Source organism: Panthera tigris, chromosome E1, assembly GCF_018350195.1.
Source record: "Panthera tigris isolate Pti1 chromosome E1, P.tigris_Pti1_mat1.1, whole genome shotgun sequence".
NCBI lineage: Eukaryota > Metazoa > Chordata > Mammalia > Carnivora > Felidae > Panthera > Panthera tigris.
In genome coordinates this window covers 34,660,984-34,683,259 of record NC_056673.1, presented here as the reverse complement: position 1 = coordinate 34,683,259, position 22,276 = coordinate 34,660,984, and the positions used below count along the sequence as shown (strand labels likewise).

At 47.5% G+C, this 22,276-nt stretch overlaps 2 protein-coding genes and 1 long non-coding RNA gene across 5 annotated transcripts in view; 1 reads left to right on the top strand and 2 right to left on the bottom strand.

The window, feature by feature from the left end:
* The window catches only part of LUC7L3 (LUC7 like 3 pre-mRNA splicing factor), a 31,237-nt gene extending 28,897 nt beyond the window's left edge, over nucleotides 1-2,340 (top strand). Inside the window, exon 12 of one of the 3 annotated variants that reach the window (XR_006211006.1) lies at nucleotides 1,007-2,340. The gene's annotated coding sequence lies outside the window, so the exon portion shown is untranslated. The remainder of the gene's footprint in view (nucleotides 1-1,006) is intronic. The other 2 variants (XR_006211008.1, XM_042965741.1) reach the window with 2 other exon arrangements.
* Nucleotides 2,341-3,618: 1,278 nt separating this feature from the next.
* On the bottom strand, nucleotides 3,619-5,806 carry ANKRD40CL (ANKRD40 C-terminal like). Its single transcript, XM_042965450.1, is given in 5 exon segments — nucleotides 3,619-3,713; nucleotides 4,446-4,500; nucleotides 4,503-4,616; nucleotides 5,436-5,726; nucleotides 5,765-5,806. Coding segments are annotated over 5 exon segments (597 nt in total).
* Nucleotides 5,807-5,968: 162 nt separating this feature from the next.
* LOC122233749 lies at nucleotides 5,969-19,426 on the bottom strand. Its single transcript, XR_006211441.1, has 3 exons — nucleotides 18,693-19,426; nucleotides 8,975-9,132; nucleotides 5,969-6,272 (listed from the first exon to the last, which is right to left on the bottom strand). It is a non-coding gene; the product is annotated as an uncharacterized LOC122233749 (long non-coding RNA).
* Between the last annotated feature and the right edge of the window lie 2,850 nt (nucleotides 19,427-22,276).

The following is a 22,276-nucleotide window of genomic DNA, read 5'->3' as shown; positions in this document are numbered from 1 at the left end:
AAAATCGTGTTGTTCAAGGGTCAGCTGTATTCTTCATTTTGGATTAAAACCTATTTCTTGCCTTCTTGAGGTTGTAATAAACTAGTCCTATTTCGGCTTAAGTGTTTATCTCCTCTCCTTATACCGTCACACCTGCAGGCAATCTGTCTACTTTTTCCATATATAGTTAGTGTCACAGAGGACACCTCATACATACAGGTTGTCAGCCACCTTCTGATTAAAGTTTCTAGAGATGTTACAATGGAACAACTTAGGGTGGGAGTTTTTTGAGCTTGTGTCCGTTCCATGCTTCTAAAAATGCATTTTAGATGGGCTGTGTGAATATTTTTAAACATTATTCTACAGTGCATGAAACAAAAGGAAAACACTTGAGAATTGTGTATTTTCTGTAGGATGGAACTTTGTTTAGGGCCGATTTTCGGGTTTGAGTTCAGACTGATTTTTTAGTTGTTTATGAAAGAACCCCAGGTGACTACTTTTTAAAAATTTTGTATTACAATTGTAATGCTTGTACATGGTTCAAAAAACAACATTAGAAGTGTTAGGTGATCTCTCTCCCCTTCTCCTGTCCTCCTGTTCCTTTTCAGGAACTACTGTTAAACAGTTACTCTTGCTGGAGGGAGGTGGGGGGTATAAGCATATATGTATAGACCTTTTTTTATATATGATAGTACACCATATGTTTTGAATCTTGCTGTTTTCACTCGTATATTTAGAAACATTGGAGACCTAGGAGACCACCCTTTTAAGTTTTAAACATGTAGTTTTTCAAAGTACATTTCAAGTAAACCAAAGCAGAGACGTAAATGTGCTTTTCATTGTTGTATCAGATTTTTTAATTTCCTACTTTAAAAATGCAGTTTGAGAGTCCTTGATCTATTTCTTCCCCTCAGCCATCCCAAGTAGCTCAATTGTCAACAGATTTAAGAATGTTTTAACAGCTTTGGGAAATAGTTTGGCATAAGGGTCCGTGCCCTAACTTCTCTTGTGGCTATTCCACTCCTAGATACATACCCTAGAGAAACTCTTACACATGTGTGTCAGGACATGGATGTGAAAATGTCATAACAGCATTGTTTGTAATAGGAAGAAAAGGAAAACCAAAACAAACTGGGAAGACCCCAAATGTCCTTCCGTCCACTGGATAAATACCGTGGCATATTCCTACCAATTCTGTGGGATTACACAGAAGTCCAGCTGAACTACAGCTACACGTGTGAACACAGATGAATCTCAGTGGTCGGAAAACAAGTTACAGAAGACTACATCCGCCACAGTTCCACTTCTGTGAAGGTCAAAACCGAGCGGTTAAATTAAGTCTGTGGTAAATGAAAGAAAAGCAAGGAAATTATTAACGTGAAATCCACTGTTACCTATTGCGACGATGGAGGGAGACGAGACCACGGAGGGCAAGGAGCAGCCTTCAGAGGAACTGCTGACAGTGCTCTGTTGCGAGAGCTGGGTGGGTGGTTTCTTTTTTAAACTGTATGTTTATGTGCTTTTTGTATGTATGATATTTCTTAATAAAATTTAAATTTAAAGAAAGAATGGGAAAAGGTCTTGGTGTAGGTAGCGACTAATAAAACATAATAAAAGCACACTGTATGTAATGAAGTTTACCCTCGTTTAATGACTGGCAGATGTAAAAGGTACGGTTTCTTGAGCACCAAATTTAGGGTCTTAATTGTAGTCCTTTAAAAGCTAGAAGCAGAGCCCAAGTGTATGTTTTCTCCGCGATCACTTATTTTTATCTTTCCATAATTTGCATTTGGGTGTCAGCCAGGGAGCTGCTACTTTTGTAGCTGTGCATTTCTTACACATTCATGCCCTTCCAGAAAGGGAACTTGTTGGGTGAAAAGAGCCATACTCCTGGCTTGTGGTCAGCACATCCTTCCCCTCTTCAAGCTAGAGTGTCGAATCAGAGGGGCTACTCCATTTCGGCCTTGTTCTACTCTGGGTAGGAGTACCATGAAATGTTAGATGTTCGCTCTTCAAAAGGGAAGTAGTTCAAAGTAGGAATGTACCTGCAGGTACATGAAATTCACCTGTGCCAGCCCCGGACTTCTTACCCCCAACCATGGTCCCCAGGTGAGCCTTTAATCCCCTAGTGGGAGTGTAGGGCTTAGCCCTGAGTTTCTTCTGTGCATCCCTGAGTCCTAGTGCATCCGGTGCTGTTTTGACACCGTGGAAAGGTCTGTGAGCAAAATAGGAGCACCACCTTCTCTGGGTGGAGTCTGTCAGGCCCTGCGAGCTGTGCAGGAAGGATTTCTACGCTGAGGGGTGGAAGGGAGGTACAGCTGATTTACCAGTCACCTCATTATAAATGAATGTAGGTTGCGAACAACTAAGAATTCTAGATCATTCTGTCTTGTTTTAACCCAAATGTGTTCTGGAACTTTTTAAGATCGTATCCTAGTATCGGATTCATTTCAACAACTTAAAAATCTTAAAATGACATCAAGTTGGCGTAAAAGTTGGTGGAGTTGTAGCTTCCTCAGAAATTCGTTTTTGCAATCTCTGCATGAAATAGAAATTCTAATGAAAATTGCTCTTGAAGCTTCAAATGTTTATTCTCAATCTTCATCCTTAAGGCTATTCGTGTTTGTTACAGGAAGTCAGTTTTTATCATGTTTGGTGCAAACTGTTGATTGGAATGGATATTGAATTTGCTCAACAACCTGGTGATAATTCAGTTGCTGCCCTTGTTGAATTACTGTAACCATGAGGCAACCTGTAGGTTCTGCTGTTAACATAGTGTAAGCTTTCCTCCTGACTGGCATTTTGTAATCGAATTCTACCATATTCACTTAAAAACACAAATGAAAGTCTCAGTTTCCCACAAAGGGTGATTTGGGACCGTTAACAGCCTAATCTGGAGCTCCTGCCCAAATTTTCCTTATTTTTTTAAGGTTTGTTTATTTTGTGAGAGCTTGCGTGCGTGCACGAGCAAGCTGGGAAGGGGCAGAGAGAGAGGGAGAGAATCCCAAGCAGGTTCTGCACTGTCAGTGGGGAGCCTGACACACAGGGCTCACAAACCCTGAGGTGATTGCCTTGAGCCGAGATCAAAAGACACTTAACTCACTGAGCCACCCAGGCACCCCACAGATTTTCCTTATTATTCAAATAAATTGAGAATACCTGAGGGAGGTGGCACTTGGGGATGGACCCCTTGTCATCCTCCAGAATCCTGTGGCACTAGAACAGCGCTACGTGGAATTGGCCCACGTTAGGGGCTGTGTGGTCTTTCAAAAAGACCTGTGACTTCTTCCCAGCTGAGATGCTCCCACCAAAGAGATCCATGGGTACTAAGCAAATTGCAGATTCAGGCCTCGTATACTCGTCTCATTTCTAGGAGTGGAATGGTACATCTGTACCCACATTGTTTAATAAGACTGCTCTTTGGACAGTTGGGTGTCTAGTGTGTGTCCCCCACCCTCCATCAGCCCTGAAGTATTGAGAATTTGGGAGATGAGGCCAATTTTATGTGCTGGGGAAGACAAGACATTGTGCTTGCCCAGAAGGAGCTATGGTATTTTATAGCTCAGTTCCATGGGGATTAGTGGCGACTTTATAGCCCAGGAGTAGCGGCTGAGAAAAGAAGTGACCGTGTACAGTGTGTTAACATGGGTAAATGGGGTCAAACAGCACCCGAGTGCTTCCAAAGTACTGGTGGTTCTCAACTAGCAGTTTGGGAGGGTTGACCCAGAAGGATTCTAGATAGTGTGGTGGAAGGAGCTCAGTGTGGGATGGGATGACAGCCTATCTTGGAGCTAGTTGTCGGTAAGGGTGCCTGCCAACTTTGTTCTTTCCATCTGTTTAGTAAGAGTTCACTGCTGTGGGCTGTGCCTTGGCCGTTCTACAAGTTGTATGTTAAAAGTGGCCCCAAAGGTAGTTACTCAAGTCCTGCCATTTTATAGGCAAGTTTAAAAGTGTAAATAGGAAATGATGGTATGACATGCTTTTAAAGATGGAGCATCAAGGGGGGCGGTGGCGCCGGACAGGCTCCGTCTGGAGCATGTGACTCTTGATCTCGGGGTTATGAGTTCAACCTCCATGTTGGGTGTAGAGATTATTTAAAGATTAAACAACAACAGCAACAACACTGGTTGGACCAGCGTGCCAAGGGGGTCTTGGCTTTTCCAGGTCTGTCAGCTTACCCTCCCCCCAACCCTTTTGTAGTTCACATGAACATGAACAGACCCTGGCCATTTGTCCTGACTGAACCTCAGTGGTACATACCCGTGCCTGATAAGGATTGACCTACAACTCTACAAAATAAACTTGTGTTTATAGGTACCATACTGCACAATTTTTTAATGGCTCTATTTGTCAGAGCACTTTGAAATTTTACCCCGGTCCAGAGAAGTTCAAGACAAGGGAACGATTTTCCAAAGTACCCACATGAAGTTAGCAAACCAGTACTGCATTGTTTATAAAACATAGACTTGAGTTGTTCATTTCTGGGATTTTCTGATAGGTCAGGTTTGCAGCGTGGCTGTTGTGAAGCAGGGCTTCTCTGTCAGGGATGGTGCGTGTGCTACCAATTCAGAGCTTCCATTTTTCATTGAAACGAGTTTTATTTCCTGGAAGTCCTGTAGTCTTAAAATGTCTTTGTCCTTAATATGCAAAAGAGATTTTTAGTTTATAAATAGCATGTCAAATTATTAAGATGAAAAAGTCTTGATGGCCAGCATCTTGGGTTCTTGTCTAAACTCAGGCTGTTTCTGATTGGTTTCTCAGTCTATTCATGGTAAACTCAGCAGTTCAGAAGGTTGTTTTTCCTTTCTTTGGTCTCTGTTGTAGGTTTCTAAGGGGACTATCTATAGTCTCAAATTGATATTGCTGAAGAGAAAACCTCAGGCCAGGGCATTAAAAAAATCCAGAAAATATGATCTTCCTGCCAATTCTTTATACCGTTAGCCGAGACACCAGTGAGTACTGTTAAAGGTATTTTTAAAGCTTAAAAAAAAAATAATGCCCAGAGAAGTGAGATTTTTCTTCTGAAATAAAGAATTGAGACCTGTGTTTTGAATCGGATAAATCTATAAAAATGCAAAACTATTTTGTGTCGTGAGATTACAAAGGCTGACTGTTGCTAAGCAGGTAAGGGTGAGTTAGTATTTTCCTTGCCAGGGATCATGTCACTTACTGTTAACCAGCCAGGTTTGCAGAGGTAGAAGGGGCCATATGCTTTGAACTGAGTCTTAAAAATGGGCACTAAGTTATCATTCAGGCCGTTTTAAAGGGTTTATGAATTTAGGGGTGTAAGTCTGTAAAAAGCACCAGATTGAAAATGACCTAGCTCCTGTGTTTGGCTATCCCGTAGCCAGAATGTCCAGTGTCTTAAGTTTTGTTTTCACATTAGGAATGCAAAAGGTAAATGATTAGATTCACAGAACCTTAATTTTGCCCACTTAGAACCTTGGAAACCCCACCTTTCTGAGCAGCGTGTTTGGTGGCCTTCTGATCTTCACTTGCTCTGGCTTAACCCCTCATTCACAGCAACTCACTTTTAGTAGATTTTGATAACTCAGCTCTCCTCTGTTCAGTTCAACTTCAGTGAAGTCATTTTCTTTGGGCCTCTGAATTCTGACTTTAAGCACCAGCTCTAGATCACCCCCAAATTCATTTGTAAAAGAAACAATACCTAATTTAAAGCCTTTCAGTTGACCTCGTCGGTGATTATAGCATAGGTAATCCCAAGAAAATAATGAATAGACACGGAGCTTTTATTGGTGTATATAAACTTGAAATTATCTGAGGCTTTTCTTGGGATGCTGGGCAAGCTCTGGGGTGTATGCCCCATTATACCCCCCAACAAGCTTGCAGTTTGAAGCCCGGCTAGGATTTAAAATATGCAACGAATATTTAAATGTGTCACCCTTGAGCAATCCACGGTGGGTGTTGGAACCTGCTGGTTATTTGGAAAGCTTGAAGGAAATGTTTAGCCCTGGGGTTCTGTATCCTTCAGAAGCCGTTGTGCCGAGGTGCAAATCATCCTGTGTGACTCCTACTGTACCCCCCTCCCCAGGACTTCAGGGTGACAGGCCCTGAGGTAGTTCTACCGCCGTCTTTTTTGGAGACTGTGGTGTTGAGTCTCCAAACTTAGCTGTCCTTAAGAAGGAGTAGTTGACTGAAGGTGGAAGGACCCAAATGGAGTTTGGCTTTGCAGCATGGTCTAGGGGCTGAGTCCTCACCTAGACAGGCGTCCTCAGGTGTGGCATCACCTGGGTCAGTTGGCAACTGTGGACTGGCGCCTTGTTGCTATTCACCTGGGAAAGAATTTAGAAAGCATTGAACAGCAGCACCTCCGTGTTTGGTGCTCTGCCAGATCCGCCAGTTGAACGGGGACAATGATGCCCCCTCTCCACTTCCTGCTCCGCAGTTCCACCGCCTCCTCCTCGACCGAGAAGCCAAGTCCTGAGAAGGGCAGTAATTATGTTGAGACTTGAAGAGCAATTTTCCTTAATCACGGCCCAAATCATGAAGAGGCGCCGAGACGCTATTTTTAAGTGGTATGTAATCTGGGGAAGAAAGACAATCTGGGTGCTCAACTCGAGCTCCTACTTAAATATTTTCGGCACTGAGAGCTTCGTGTCCCCGGTTCTCCAGCAGAGCTCTACAGCTAGAAGAGTCCCTTTCTCCGGCATTTTCTCAACCAGAGGGAAGGGGAAGGAATGAATGTTCCTTTCCAGGTGCCAAGGCCTTTCCCATTCTTAACGGTGTCCATCCTGCACGTGGAGAGTCTGCACCACGCACGGTGCCCCACCCTGGGGAGATGATTAGAACCACCGCCACAGAACCCCGGAGTGGTCTCTGCCGTAGAGTTTACAGATGAGCAGGAGAGGGCGAGAGAGGGAGAGGTAAATCGGGTGACCTCAGGTAAAGGGTGAAATGTCAGTCGTGAGGGCCAGCTACACAGCACGGAAGCACGGAAAGGGGTCAAGGAAGGTCTCCCTGAAGGCAAGGCCTTCGAGCTGACATCTGAGGGGTGAGTAGGCTTAACCAGATCCAGAGGGAAGAAGGGCCTTCCAGGGCTGGGAACAGCAGAAGGAACCTGTGTGGATGGAGTGGTGCTTTTGAGGAAAGATGGGCAATCCAACATGGCCACCGGGCAGAGCTCGTTGGGGGCAGTGGCCAGGTTGGGGGAGCCTGGACGTTGGGGGAGCCTGTGCCGTCCAGCTCGGGAGCCGTGAGTCCTGTGAAACGAGATATGCTTATTTCATAAAAATACATAAAATAGGGGCGCCTGGGTGGCTCAGTCAGTTAAGCATCTGACTCTTGGCTTCCACTCAGGTCACAATCTCACCACAGTTGGTGAGCTCGAGCCCCGCATTGGGCTCTGCACTGACAGCTTTGGAGCCTGCTTGGGATTCTCTGTCTCCTCTCTCTGCCCCTCCCCTGTTCTCTCTCTCTCTCTCTCTCTCTCTCTCTCTCTCTCAAAAATAAATACATAAACATTAAAAAACTAAAATACAACTTCAAAGACAGGAACAGTGAAATATTTACTTTTCAGTATTGGTTCGACGTTGAAATGATAATTTTGATATGCTGAGTGAAGTAAATTATTAAAATTAATTTCACCTGTCTTTTTTAAATGTGGCTGCTAGGAAATTTCTAATTACATGCGTGGTTTACATCATATTTTTACTGGACAGCACTGGTCTAGGTGAAAGATTTTGGTTTTTGTTCTAGAACAACACCCAGCCATTAGATAGTTCTCAGCCCAAGGCTGTCCTAATCAGATTTGCATTTTGGTGGGGAGGGGGGGGTGGGAAACAAGACTCACTGTCCTCAAAAGAATCCTGTGGGGTGTTGACATCATTCCCATTTTCAGACGAGACATCTGAGGCCGACGGGTGAGGTAACTTGCTTCAGTTTGCTCCATGAGGAAATGGCAGGACCCGGATGTGAACAGGGCCAGCTCCATCAGCGGAGCCCAGAGCGAATGGAAGATCCGCAAAACGGCTTCCCCAAAGCGGCACCCCCTACCAGATGGGCGACCCCCAAGCAATTGCGACCCCCCGCCTGCATGCATCTGTACCTGGATGGGGGTGGGCGAGAGGTTCCCGTCTCTTGCCTGCCTGTGGCCCTCAGAACATGCCCTTGCCTTGTCTGCCTCAACTCCCAACTCTTGCTGGAATCCCTGCCAGGGGCCGAAGGTGACAACAGAACCAGGACTCTGGTGGAGGTTATGCGGTGGGGGGGGGGGGGGGGTGGGGGGAAGGAGTGGGACCTCGCACCCCCGGGAGCCAAGGCTCCGAGCTCCTAACCCCCCAGCACATGCTCCACTGTCTCAGCTGACTTCACTTACCAGACGGACTGCAAGATAAAATTATTTCAAATGTCAAGCCAGTGACCACAGAGCATTGTATCCCAAGCGTGGGGCCCTGCACGGCTGCTGGGATCACAGGCCCAAGAAGCCAGCCTTGCTTTGGACTGAAAAAGTATTCTTTCCACACGGCCCAGGGCCTCCCAACCTCCCCCAGGACAGCGGGATCTGTAGTCTTGTCTTTGCCCTGCACTCTGAGCCACGGAGCCAGCCCCTCTCTCGGGAACCCCTCAGCGCTGGCGAGCCTGTCTGATTAAGAGACCCTGGACCGGGTCTCTCGAGGAGGTCAGAAAGCATGCCCTTCGAAGGCACGCAGATTTGGGTCTGAAGATTTCCTCTGACGCAGCAGCAGTGGCTCATGAGACAAGTTACTTCACCTCTCCGAACTTCAGTTTTCTGCCCTGGAAAATGGGATTCGTAATCTCTGCCTTCGAGAAGTTGCAAGGACCAAGGAAGAAGTGAGCGCCAGCGATTGCTGGATGCTATTACCCTTCGTCACAGCTATGGAAGCTTGCCTCCCCCTGCAAGGACCCTTGGTCTGCTTCCTTCGCTCCCGGCTTCACCAGTGGCAGAGCTGGCGAGGGCCACCGGCCCCTCCCAGATCCCTGAGGACTCCATGGGAAACAAGTCTTCTAGACTCACCTGCCGGCTTCTTCGTGTCCCACGATCAGGACATTTGGCCACGATTCATCAGATCACTGTCCCCTCTGGCATGTGTGCACGAGCTCGCAACCACATAAGCACCTCCAAAAGCCCCAGTGCGTCCGTCTGCAGGGCAACAAGCGTGTTGTGTCGCCGGCCTGGTGAAATGGGGCAGGGGGTTGCCATGTTATAGACGGGCCGAGTAAGACTCAGCGGTGTCGTAAGACTTGCACGGAATGATGTGAGTGAAGTTCGAGGCTCCCTCCTCCCTCAGGCTGTGTCCATCGGGTAACACCCGTAGGCTAATAGTGCTCGCCCAAGGGAATGCGCCCCTGGAAGGCTCGGCCCCCAGCCCCCAGCCAGACCCAGGCAGCGTTAGCCTTTCCTCTCTGGAAAAGGTTAGCAGCTACTACATCAGGGGTAAGAAAAGCCAAACACTTAGGTTCTTGATTCGAACAGGCTTCTCGTCCTCCCCGTTCCCTCCCCCATTTCGCCTCCCATCCTGTGAGGGAGGGAGACCAATCATGGCCCAAACCCCAATGGGACACTCAAGAAAGCGGGAAGACCCCAGCCCACAACTGGGAGACTCTGCCGTCGACCATGATCCCAGATCCCTTGATTTCAAACATTAAACTGGAGGAGGCAAGGACTGGAGCAGGACGTTCGATGAAGGGTGGGTGGGGCTAGGCCAAGTCCCAGAAAGGGCTGCTGCCTCAAAGGGGTGCTGAGGATAGGAGCCCACGGGTCCGGGGACGACTCTCACATTTCATTTAACTCTCCAGGGACAGGGCATCAGAAGGCCAGAGGAAGCCAAGGAGATCATAGCTCACAGGTTCTCATCACCCAGGAAGCCTTAAAAACAGTGGGTGCCTGGGTCCCACCCTCTGAAGGGTCCAACATCGTTGGTCTGGGGTGCCATCTGGGCCCTGGAATATTTAAGAGGTCCCCAGCTGATTTTAATGTGTGGCCCCAGTTGAGAACTGCCGATTTGGTCAAACTGCTTAAGGAGCAGATGAGGGTAATGGAGACCCGAGGAAGTGCTCACTGATGGTCGCCTGGGCTGCCGGGCACAGGGCTGGGGCCAGCTCCAGGCCACCGGGTCGCCAGCCCGACGCTGCCTCCCCTCGGCATGCGGTGGTGCCCTTTCTGCCAGGAATGGAGGAAGGTGGGGCTCCCGCAGAGAAGGAAGCAGCCTAAGAATGGGGAAGAGAATGCACTTTGGCCAGTCTGGCCACCAGGGTGTGGTCAACCATAAAAAGAGCCATTCTTCGCCTCGGTCACCTGAGTGGGCGGGGGGCCTAGAGATGAGGAGGGGCTGGAGATAAAAAGGCTTGGGCTGAGGGGGAACCTCCATCCATTTCCATTCATGACTCTGTCCATTCACTCACGCGCTCCCCATTCACGGATCCCTTCATTCACATATTCACGCAACAAGGCTCGCTTTTTCTTCTCATTTTCGGAGCTCTCTTTTTGGGTCCCTTTTAATGTATTTAACTTGTTTTCAATCAGAATATTGCATGCTCTGGTTTCAACCGTCTAATGTTGCTCAAAATCGGGGCCATTAGCTAGGAAGAAGGCAAAGTGCCTGGTGGGGAGGGAGTCGCACAGGCCTTGGTGTGGGTCTTTTTCATTCATCATGCCGGGCACTCCGTGGCCCCTTTTATTTATGCCTTAGCTTTAGGGGCGCCTGGGTGGTTCAGTCGGTTAAGCGGCCGACTTCGGCTCAGGTCATGATCTCACGGTCCGTGAGTTCGAGCCCCGCGTCGGGCTCTGTGCTGACAGCTCAGAGCCTGGAGTCTGTTTCAGATTCTGTGTCTCCCTCTCCCTGACCCTCCCCCGTTCATGCTTTGTCTCTCTCTGTCTCAAAAATAAATAAACGTTAAAAAAAAATGTATTTAAGGGGCACTTGTACCCCAATGTTTATAGCAGCACTTTCAACAATAGCCAAATTATGGAAAGAGCCTAAATGTCCATCAACTGACGAATGGTTAAAGAAATTGTGGTTTATATACACAATGGAATACTATGTGGCAATGAGAAAGAATGAAATATGGCCTTTTGTAGCAACGTGGATGGAACTGGAGAGTGTGATGCTAAGTGAAGTTAAGTCATACAGAGAAAGACAGATACCATATGTTTTCACTCTTATGTGGATCCTGAGAAACTTAACAGAAGTCCATGGGGGGGGGGGAAGAAAAAAAAAAAAAGAGGTTACAGAGGGAGAGAGCCAAAGCATAAGAGACTCTTAAAAACTGAGAACAAACAGGGTTGATGGGGGGGTGGGAGGGAAGGGAGGGTGGGTGATGGGTATTGAGGAGGGCACATTTTGGGATGCACACTGGGTGTTGTATGGAAACTAATTGGACAATAAATTTCATATTAAAAATATTTTTAATGTATTTATGTGTTTTTTGTGTGGGGGGGCGTAGCTTTTTATTTTTACATAGTTTCAAACTTACATAAAAGTTGCAAGAATTTATACCCTTTACCCATGGTTCACATTTTGCCACATTTGCTTTAAATTTTTTCTAAATATGTATATATATGTATGTGTGTATATACACATTTCCCCCCCTCAACCATGTGAGAGTAAGTTGTAGACCTCATGTTCCTTTCTGCCCAAAGACATCAGGGTGTCTTTCCTAATATGAAGGCTATTCTCTTCCATGGCAGGATACAAGGGTCAAACTCAGGAAATCTAACATCGATATAATGTCATTACTTAAACCTTGGTCCATACTCAAATTTTATCAATTGACCCACAATGTCCTTTTTTGCTTTTTTTTTTTTCTTCTTCCTGGTGCAGGATTCAATTCAGGATCATGCACCGCATTTAACAGTCAAGTCTCAAATTTCTTTAATCCGGACTAGTTCTTCAGCCTTTGTTTTTCATGACATTGACATTTTTGAAGGATCCAAGCCAACAATTTTGTCATTCTTCCCTCAGTTGGCTTTGTCTGACGTTTCCTCATGATTCGATTCAAATTAAGCCCTTTGGCAGCAATGCTGGAGAAGTTCTGTCCTGTCTCTCTTAGTGCGTCCACACCAGGGGGCACGTGTTGGTTCGCCCCATTTGAGGGGACCGTGACTTCAATTACTTGGGAGAGGAGGCGTCTGCCAGGTTTTCCTCTGCAGGCTTTGTTTTCCTCCCTTTGTAATTAGTGTGTATTTTATGGGGAGATACTGTGAAACCTGAGTTTTCAGATCTTCACCCCTTAGTATTTAGAATTCATTGAAGACTTTGGCTTGAAGCAATTGTGACGCATAATAATTGCAAAATGGTGACTCTTGAATTCCATTATTCTTTAAAGAATAATATACCAGATATTATATAAATATTTGGTATTCTACTGTAAGGAAGAGATTTCCTTCTCATTCCTTCATCCGTCAGCAATATGGACTCATGGGTTCTTACTTTATATGGTGGGTTATGATCCATTACTATCATCATTTAAAAATTTTTTTAAATTTTTATGGTTTCTGCTTTAAAACATTTTATGTATTTATTTATTTAAAAAAGTGTTTTATGTTTATTTATTTTTGGGAGTGCGAGAGACAGAACATGAGTGGGGGAGGGGCAGGGAGAGAGGGAGACAGTCCGAAACAGGCTCCAGGCTCCTAGCTGTCAGCGCAGAGCCCGACGTGGGGCTCGAACTCGCAGACCGAGAGATCATGACCTGAGCTGGAGTCGGTGGCTTAACCAACTGAGTCATCCAGGCGCCCCAAAGATTTTATGTATTTAATCTTGACAACCAATGTGGGGCTCAAACTCATGACCCTGAGATCAAGAGTCACACACTCTACCGACCCAGCTGGCCAGGGGTCCCTATTTTGATGTTCAAATGATCCCAAATTTATACAGTATGTACTTCCCATATTCTGTGACATATCTCCATCATTTTATGAGCACTTTCTTAATTTCTGGCACATCAAGATGTTCTGGGCTCAACTTGTGCCTCCCCACCCCAGCCCTGGAATCCGTCGCTGCTCCAAGAAGCCAGATTCCTTCTAGTGGGGGGAAGAGGTGTACTCATTCCTACAGAGATGCCAAGAAGAATGCATCGGGACCCTTTCAGTGGACAGAACTGGAACCACACATACACACTTGCATATACACACATATGCACGGACTTCCATCAACCCCCAACATCGGGCTCTCCCTGGCTTTCTTCAGTCCCATATTACAACTCTCTCCCTCAACAGTGGGAAATCAGGCTCCTAACCCCTTTAATGTATTTACTCATCTACTAATCCTACAATCCACAGAAAATAGTTCCAGTGCTGCTCGTTTGAAACCACAGGTTCCGGGGCGCCTGGGTGGCTCAGTCGGTTGAGCGTCCCACTTCAGCTCAGGTCATGATCTCACGGTCTGTGAGTTCCAGCCCCGCATCGGGCTCTGTGCTGATGGCTCAGAGCCTGGAGCCTGTTTCAGATTCTGTGTCTCCCTCTCTCTCTGACCCTCCCCCATTCATGCTCTATCTCTGTCTCAAAAATAAATAAACGTTAAAAAAAATAATAAAAAAATAAAAAAATAAAAAGAAACCACAGGTTTGTTGTTTGTGATTGTGCTTTAGAGTTCTTCCCGAACCTTGTCGATACTTTTTTAAGCATATGAAACATGGTGTGGTTCTAAGAATCAAAACTGTACAAAAATGTATATTTAGAGAAATATCATTTGGCATTTCTGCCCCTTCCATTTGGTTCTCATCTATTTCCTGTGGGAAATGAATACCCGTAGTTTTTTCTTTTTAAGTTTATTTATTTATTTAGAGAGAAAGCACATGCGTGAGGGGGGAGAGGCGGAGAGAGAAGAGAATCTCAAGCAGGCTCCATGCTGTCAGCACCGAGCCTAACGTGGGGCTCGATTCCACAAACTGTGAGATCATGACCTGAGCTGAAATCAGGAAACTGACGCTCAACTGGCTAACCCACCAGGTGCTCCCTATCTCTGTAGTTTTTGAGCCATCATTTCTAGATTTCTTTTTGCAGAATTAACCAGGTGGATGTTTATTTTCTTGTTATTTCTTCTTTTCTTACAGAAAGAGTAGTACATATATTCTTTTCTACCTTGCTTTTTATTCACTAAACAATCCATCTGGAAGTTATTTTATTGTATGTATGTATGTATTTAATTTATTTTTATTTATTTATTTATTTAATTTTTTTTAAACGTTTATTTATTTTTGAGACAGGGAGAGACAGAGCATGAACAGGGGAGGGTCAGAGAGAGGGAGACACAGAATCTGAAGCAGGCTCCAGGCTCTGAGCTGTCAGCACAGAGCCCGATGCGGGGCTAGAACTCATGGACTGCGAGATCATGGCCTGAGCCGAAGTCGGCCGCTTAACCGACTGAGCCACCCAGGCGCCCCATGTATTTAATTTATTTTTAAAGATTTTATTCTCAACTAATCTCTACACCCAACATGAGTCTCGAACTTATAACTCTGAGATCGAGAGTCTCATGCTCTACTGACTGAGGCAGCCAGATGCCCCTGGAAATCGTTTTATATCAGTTCCTAGAGATCGCCTCCCCACTACCTGTATGGGCATTCTGTAGTCGATTCAATTAATTGCCTACATACAGGTATTCAGCATATTTCCAAAATTTTGTAATTACAGATAATGCCATAGTTAGTAATCTGCCTATGTATTTTTTTATTGTTGAAGGTTTATATTCTGGGTAGATTCCTAGAAGTAGCATTGGTGGGTCACAAAGTAAATGCATACATGGTTTTGTTTGACATGACCAAACTTCTCTCCATTAATGCTTAACCATTTCCCGTTCCCTCCAGCCACATACAAGAGTGCTTGGCTCCCCATGGCCTCACGAACAGACTGTTGTCAAGCTTTTGCCTATCAGATATAAGAGATGCCATGTTGGAATGTAGATGTTACTATTACTGAGGGATGATGAGGCCAAGAGATCAGGAGACCACTAGCACTGGGAAGGTAGTGTTACTCACAGTTCCCAAGAGGAAGGGGACATGGTGTGCCACCTGGGGCCACACAGAAAATCACCAGGTCGGTCAGGAGGCAGAGGGAGTGTAGACAAGAACCTTTATTTCAATGGGAAGAATGGCTAAGCAGGTTTAGGACTGGCTGGTCTGAATGAACGTTTCACTGGGCTCCGGGGTATAGAGGCAGCCTAACCGTCTGGTACCCAGCCCTGGGTTGTTAGGGCAAGTGGAGAATGGCCCAGAGCGTGGGAGCTTTATGCCCTGCCACATTTGCATTCTTCTGTTGTTTTGGCTTTATCATTTAGCCAAATGGCCTTTTTCATTGTTGAGAGAGAATTCTTCACGCGCCTCTGGCCTGAAGTTAGCACAGCATAGGCATTGGCTGTCTTTGTCTGGACTTTTTCAAGGACATTTCTGGAGTGAACAATCTCGGAAGTTAGAGATAGTGTCTCTCTCCAGAGCTAAGGGCAGGTTTCTTTACTGTCAGTGTAACAAAGATAATGACTCCTTCTGGGTCAGGCAAGCCTACTGACCATTGTAAAAGATTCTGGTTCCCTGAGGTCAGGGTCCTCCTTTGCAAGCTGTTTTTTTTTTTTTTTTTTAATTAAAAAATTTTTTTAATGTTTATTTTTGAGAGAGAGACAGAGCATGAGTGGTGAAGGGGCAGAGAGACAGGGAGACACAGAATCTGAAGCCGGCTCCAAGCTCTGAGCTGTCAGCCCAGAGCCTGACGTGGGTCTCGAACCCACGAAAACTGCGAGATCACGACCTGAGCCAGAGTCGGATGCTTAACCGACTGAGCCACCTAGGCGCCCCACAAGCTGTTTTATTATGATGATTTTTTAAGTTATTTGTGTATCTTACTTTGAAAAAAAAAAGAAAAAAGACTTTTAATGGCTTTGAGGAAGGTATTGAGATACCAAAGACCCTGCACCCCCAGGCCGCACCTTCCCTCAGCTGTTCAGTTTTGTCTCCTTGGGCAGAAGGGACATCACTGTGGCCATAAATGTTTTCTTTGGTCTTAGAAGCTGCGAGAAGGCTCCCTAGAGAAAGGTGCTGACTTTGTAGCATACATACATGCGGGGCTGTTAACCACCTTGTATAGCGCTCCCAACCACGAGGGTGGGTAGAAGAGTCCCGGGGCTGTTGCAGGACAAGAGGACTTGAATTTAGGATGAAGGGAACAAGGGCCAATCTGAGAGCGTTACTCATTGGGGTGGCGGGATTGCCTATCACGGTGTCGCCACAGGACAATGTTGAAGCGGGTAAGAGCGTGTGAGGCCATCTGCGGGCTTCTCCCCGTGGCCTTGTCCCGGCTTCATTTGCCCTGGACTGTGGGTGTCTCCCTCACCCCAGGAGGTTCAGGCAGGCAGCCGGAAGAGCTGGGGGTGGGGAGGGTCCTGGCACCTGTCCAGCCCACCTGCTGCTTTGAACCGTGGGACTCCCCCTGCCTGACTTTCCTCTGCATCTGTGTGCTTGTTGGCTGCTACGGTATTTGTTGTTTTTTATTTACAAAGTAACATAAAGTTCCTGGTTAAAAAAGAGAAAAGTCAAAACCTCAAAAGCTTGGAAAGTAGAAAATTCCGTTCTCCAGGGCACCTCCCAAGAATCCCCAGGGTTCCCACGAAGGCAGGGGCCCTGAGGTGTGCCCAGCCCGTAGGACGGACCGGTGTCCGGGACCCTGGGGTGCCCAATGTTTATTGAATAAAGAAAGGAATTATGAACGAATGAGCAGTTTGGGAAGCATTTTCCACTATTTTCTCCATGTGCCTACCAGCGTAAACATAGAAAAAATATAGGGTCATGGTATAAATGCGGTTCTGAATGCTGGAAAAAAATTGAACAATTCCTTGCGGGGGCTTGTCCCTGTTACTTTATACCCGGGTTTCTCAAGTGTGGCACTATTGGTGTTCAGGGTTGGGTCAGGACTCGTTGGGGGCAGTCCTGTGCACCACAGGATGGACAGCATCCCTGGCCTCCGCCCACCAAGATGCCAGTACCACACTCTCCACTGAACAATAATAATACAGGTTTCTAGGTGTTACCGAATGCCCCCCGGGGGCAAGATCGCCCCCCACTGGAGAAACCATAGATTTACAGACCTGCTTCTCTTCTTGGCTCTCAGAGTATTCCAAGAAAGAGTGTGGCTGTGGGATCTTTAAGCTCATTTGTCAACGATGCCGAGTTGTTTTCGGTCCCTTGCAAGGGGCCCACCGGAGCACTTGTGTGTTTCCACAGGACACTTTCCAGAAGTGGGACACCGCTGAGCCGAAGCCGGGGCGCCCTCGCACGCATCTGTGCCCCCAGCGAAGAGGCATGACAGGGCCCGCCTCACTGCGGGCTCCGTGGCGATGGGAATTCACCTCTCCAGTCGTTGCCAATTCGATGCGGTTTATGGGCAGTGGCATTTCTTATTTTGTTCTCTTGTAGAACTGTATTGATCGTTCCTTCCAGGAAAATGTGAAGTAAGAGCAGTGATCACCAGGAGTCCCCCCCCCCGCTTTGGGCTCCGACTTGAGTGGTATACTTGGAGAAACGCTCCTCCCAGAGATAGGTATGTGTGCGTTTTCGATATTAACTTGTTTTTCAAGCGCTCCGCAATGGGGTCTTAACATCCTCTCTGCACAGAAGGTTGTTGATGAGAGAGCATTAAAGTTTCTAAGCGGTCGGACGATTTTATTTCTACTTTGATTATGGATTCCTAATGTGTTCAATTGTGGTGATGAAATATAGGGCCGGTCTGTACTGTTTCTTTGGGAATTTATTGAGATTTTCTTTGCAGCCTAAGTCAATTTTCATAAATGTTCATAAATATTACATTACCTGTAGAACGTGACACCAGGGCGGAGACACCCCCCCCAAATCCCCCCACAACTGTGTCCCCAGGGCTTTGAATGATATCACACACAGTTGGTGCTCAATATCAGTCCGTTGAATAAAGAGTGGATGAAGGGCACTGACTGGCTCGGTCAGAAGAGAGGGCAACTCTTGATCTCAGGGTCGTGAGTTCAAGCCCCACGTTGGGTGTAGAGATTACTAAACCATAAATAAATAAGCTTATAAAAAAAAAAGGAGTGGGTGGGTGGCCCTTGTAAAGATGTATTCATTGTTTGCAACATACAACTTCCAAGAAGGATGATTATTTTCTTCCTCTTCCAAATATCGGATCTGTTCAGGACTGAGAGACGCTTCCGTTTGTCTCCTTTTCCCTGCGTTTTCTACAGTTTCTGCTTTGTATATGTTTTTTAAACATCTTAAATTTTTTTTAACGTTTTTTTTAAATTTATTTTTGAGACAGAGAGAGACAGAGCATGAACGGGGGAGGGGCAGAGAGAGAGGGAGACACAGAATCGGAAGCAGGCTCCAGGCTCTGAGCCATCAGCCCAGAGCCCGATACGGGGCTCGAACTCACAGACCGCGAGATCGTGACCTGAGCTGAAGTCGGCGGCTTAACCGACTGAGCCACCCAGGCGCCCCTTTTAAACATCTTTTTTTTTTTTTTTTTTTTAAATTTTTTTTTTTTTTCAACGTTTATTTTTATTTTTGGGACAGAGAGAGACAGAGCATGAACGGGGGAGGGGCAGAGAGAGAGGGAGACACAGAATCGGAAACAGGCTCCAGGCTCCGAGCCGTCAGCCCAGAGCCTGACGCGGGGCTCGAACTCACGGACTGTGAGATCGTGACCTGGCTGAAGTCGGACGCTTAACCGACTGCGCCACCCAGGCGCCCCCCCCTTTTAAACATCTTAAAATAAAACTCACACACTGTAAAACTGGCCCACTTCACAGCGTACCATTCACGGGTTTCTAGTCCATTCCCAAGCTTGTGCAACCATCGCCGCTATCTTACTTCCGAACATTTTCCTCGCCACGAAAAGAAATCCGGCAACAGTCACCCCTCATCACCCCTTCCCCCAGCCCCTGGCAACCGCGAACCTACGTTCTGTCTCCACGGATGTGCCTGTGCCGGACATTTCTTTTAAATGGAGTCCTGCCACGTGGCCCTTAACGACGCAAAAGGGTCCGATTTACCCACATCCTCGCTCGTACCTGGTAATACCCGTCTTTTTTCATTTTGGTCATCCTAGTGGCTGTGAAATGCTGTATCTCTTCGTGGTTTTGCATTTCCCTAATCACTGATGACCCTGCGCATTGTTTCTTGTTCTTGGCCGTTGTATGCCTTTTTTTGGAGACCTGTCTACTCAAATCCTTTGCCCATTTGTAAATCGGGTTGGCTTTTCAGTGTTGGCGTCCTAAGAGATTTTTGCGTATATGATGAATCCAAGTCGCGTACCCGACACGTGATTTGCAAATATTTTCTCCCATCCCGTGGGGTGGCGTTCACTTATTGATGGACACGTTTTTCTGGTATGTTGCCTTTGCTCCCCTCAGCATTCGAAAGAGATCTGTTTCGTCCCATGTAATTCTCTGAGTTGAATTCAGCTTTGCTCTTCAGGTCATAACCTTGGTTTTCTTTTGGTCTGCGTGCGCCCCGTGTCTCTGCGCATGTGGTCAGCCCTTAGTGAAGGTGGGTTTCCTCCCTCCTCTCTGTCCGCACAGAATGCCCCTCCCTAGAGCCACTGATGTCCAGACCCCACACAGCGACCAGCGCGTGGCCTGTCTCAGCGCCTCCCCGTCCTCTCCCTACCCCCACTCCCATTCAGGGCCCTGGGCGCGGTCTCCGCCACCCAGCTGCCATCCTCGTCACGTCCACCAGGGGCCGCCCCGCTCCTGCCTGAGTTCCCTGCCGGGACCTGCGCTTTAATTTACCTCGTCCCTCCCAGTCCTCCCATCTCCCAGCGACACCTTCGGGCTTAAAGCCCCAGAGCCGTTTTCCAGGTTAGGGGAGGAGCCCACTGCTGCAGCTGCCACGACTTAAAGCGTCCTGTGGGAAATCAGCCCAGTGCAGCCTGGCTCTTTCATTCCATGCCTCTGTGCCACGGTTATCTCACCTGCAGAATGGGAACGATTTCCCACCTCGCTCAAAAATAACACGTACGGCGTGTAGCAGGGTGGCTGGCACCCAGGAAGGGCTTAATGAAAGCAAGGCTTGGGGCGCCTGGGTGGCTCAGTCGGTTAAGCGTCCGGCTTCGGCTCAGGTCAGGATCTCAGGGTTCGTGAGTTCAAGCCCCGCATCGGGCTCTGTGCTGACAGCCTGGAGCCTGCTTTGGATGCTGGGTCTCCCCCGCTCTCTCTCTCTCTCCTCCTCCTCTGCTCATGCTCTGTCTCTCAAAAATAAATGTTAAAAAAAAAAAAAAAAAAGAATTCTTAAAAAAAAAAAAAAGCAAGGTTTGATAGCAAGGTTTCAAAATTCTACGAACGTCTCCATGGGTCCCCTTAAAGGCCATAGGAAGATCTGTCCACCCTTTGTTCCCTCGGGCAATGACGTGGTGGGGTTCCTGGGGTGGGATACTTTTGTAACAGATAGAAACCTTGCAGTCAGATGTGTGGGCGTTTTTGTTTTCCATAACTAACATTAATTCCCATCTCAGTTTTTCATGCTGCATGCTGTGGAAACATGTGCTTAAAGGATTCAGGATTGCCTCAGTTTCCCTTTCTCCCCAGGGTTCCAAGTAGTGCCATCAGTAGGAGAGGGCTTCTGACCTTGGTCACTCATTTGCTCCGCTGGCTGCTAGAACGATGGTCTTTGTCCCCACTGGCCATTAGTCGCAGGTGTCTGTCCATGCTGCTTGCTGTCCACCCCGCTTGGTGGCCACAGCTGCCAGCATTCACCAAGAAGGCCCGCGGTCCATCCCGCCTCCTTTGTCCTTGTATCATGCAGACTCCCAGCATCTTCTCGCCCCAGAACCCTCTCGCAGCCACTTCTGTGGGAAACTTGGGGGAGGGGGCTGCCTCAGGCCTTCTCTGCGCAGGCAAGAGACATGTACTTGTCTGCGTGACCACATCTGCGTTACATGTAAATACATGCAGGGTGTTCCGAGAGGGTGGCACCCCCACCCCCTCACCCAGGCAGCAGGCCTGTCTCTTCCCTGAGCTCTGTGGTGCCCTCTGGTCCGGCCAGGAGAGTGGGATGGAGTAGCTGTGAGGAAAACGCTCTTGCAAGCTTACTGTGGTTCCCGAGGCAAGGACCTCAGCTTTGAAACTCCAGGTTCAAGACCTAGCTCCTTTTGCCTCTCTCATTTCTTCCGGAACAGCCCCTGCCCTGGAGACCTCCTTGCTGCCATCTGCGTCCGGGGCAGGGTGGGATGATGTTCTCGATATTTCCAAATATCAGCCTGCCACACCTTTTACCCTGTTTTCTGGGTACTGTACAGGACTGACTCACGGCCCAGAGCACTCCAGGGGAGTTTTGTGCTCCTGGTAATGGGTCGGGTGGAGTCAAGGGTGACGGCGGAGGTTTTCTGAGGGTTGGCGCTCAGCCCCTTTTGGGAGGGTAGAAGAGTCAGAGTTCCTGCTTGCCACAACAGAAAACAACTCTAGTTAATGATAGCCCGAAAGGAATTTTCTGGAAGGATGATGGGTGGCCCATAGAATCACAGGATAGGCTGGAGAATCAGGGCATCATTTGGGCAGGAACCCAGAAGGCTGGGACGCAGAAGGACGAGTGAGAATGACCGCCACCCCCGTCCTGACGCCGGAGGAGTGACATCTCAGTGGTCCCAGCTTCCCCATGACCCTCAATCAGTGCCAAAGTCCAAAGCGGGACGAGTCCAGGTTGAGTGCCCAAGTTCCCTCTGCAGTGTGATCTGGGAGAGGGAGTCTGGCCCCGCTGGGCTTCCGTAGGGGAACCCTGACTCCCGCCCCTCCGGGGATCCATGCCCCGCCCCCCACCACGGATATTTCGATGCTAAGCAACCAGAAACAACAAATGCCATACATCTCTCTTATATCCCCAAATGTGCATTTGCCAAGAGGCAGTTTCAAACCTGCCTCATCTAGGCAGTCTGGTACCTGGAGCACTGTTTTGTTTATGCCACTCGGCATGCTTGCCAAATATGGTTAAATCATGTAAACAGACTGCGTGCTTCTAGATAATTCTCACCCCGGCCTTCTTTCCATGGCTAGCCTAATAACTAGCGTTCATTGAACAAAGTCCCGAGCACTGAGCTGAGTGCTTTATGTCAATGATCTCGCTGGGTCTCGCCCTGAAAGTTGCTGCCGTGTTTGCAAGGAGGAAACTGAGGCCGGATGGTTTAGTTGCTTTTCCAAATTCACACAGGTTTCAATGCAAAGCAGAGAGACTTGGATCCAGGCAGCCTCTACTCTGGAGCTTGGCTAGGAGGAGGCTTCCACTCTGTAATCCCGTGGAGACAGACAGACATCAAACCAGGAAGCATAGGGTTATGTACATCATTACAACGAGCACTGGAAAAGGAAAGAGCAGG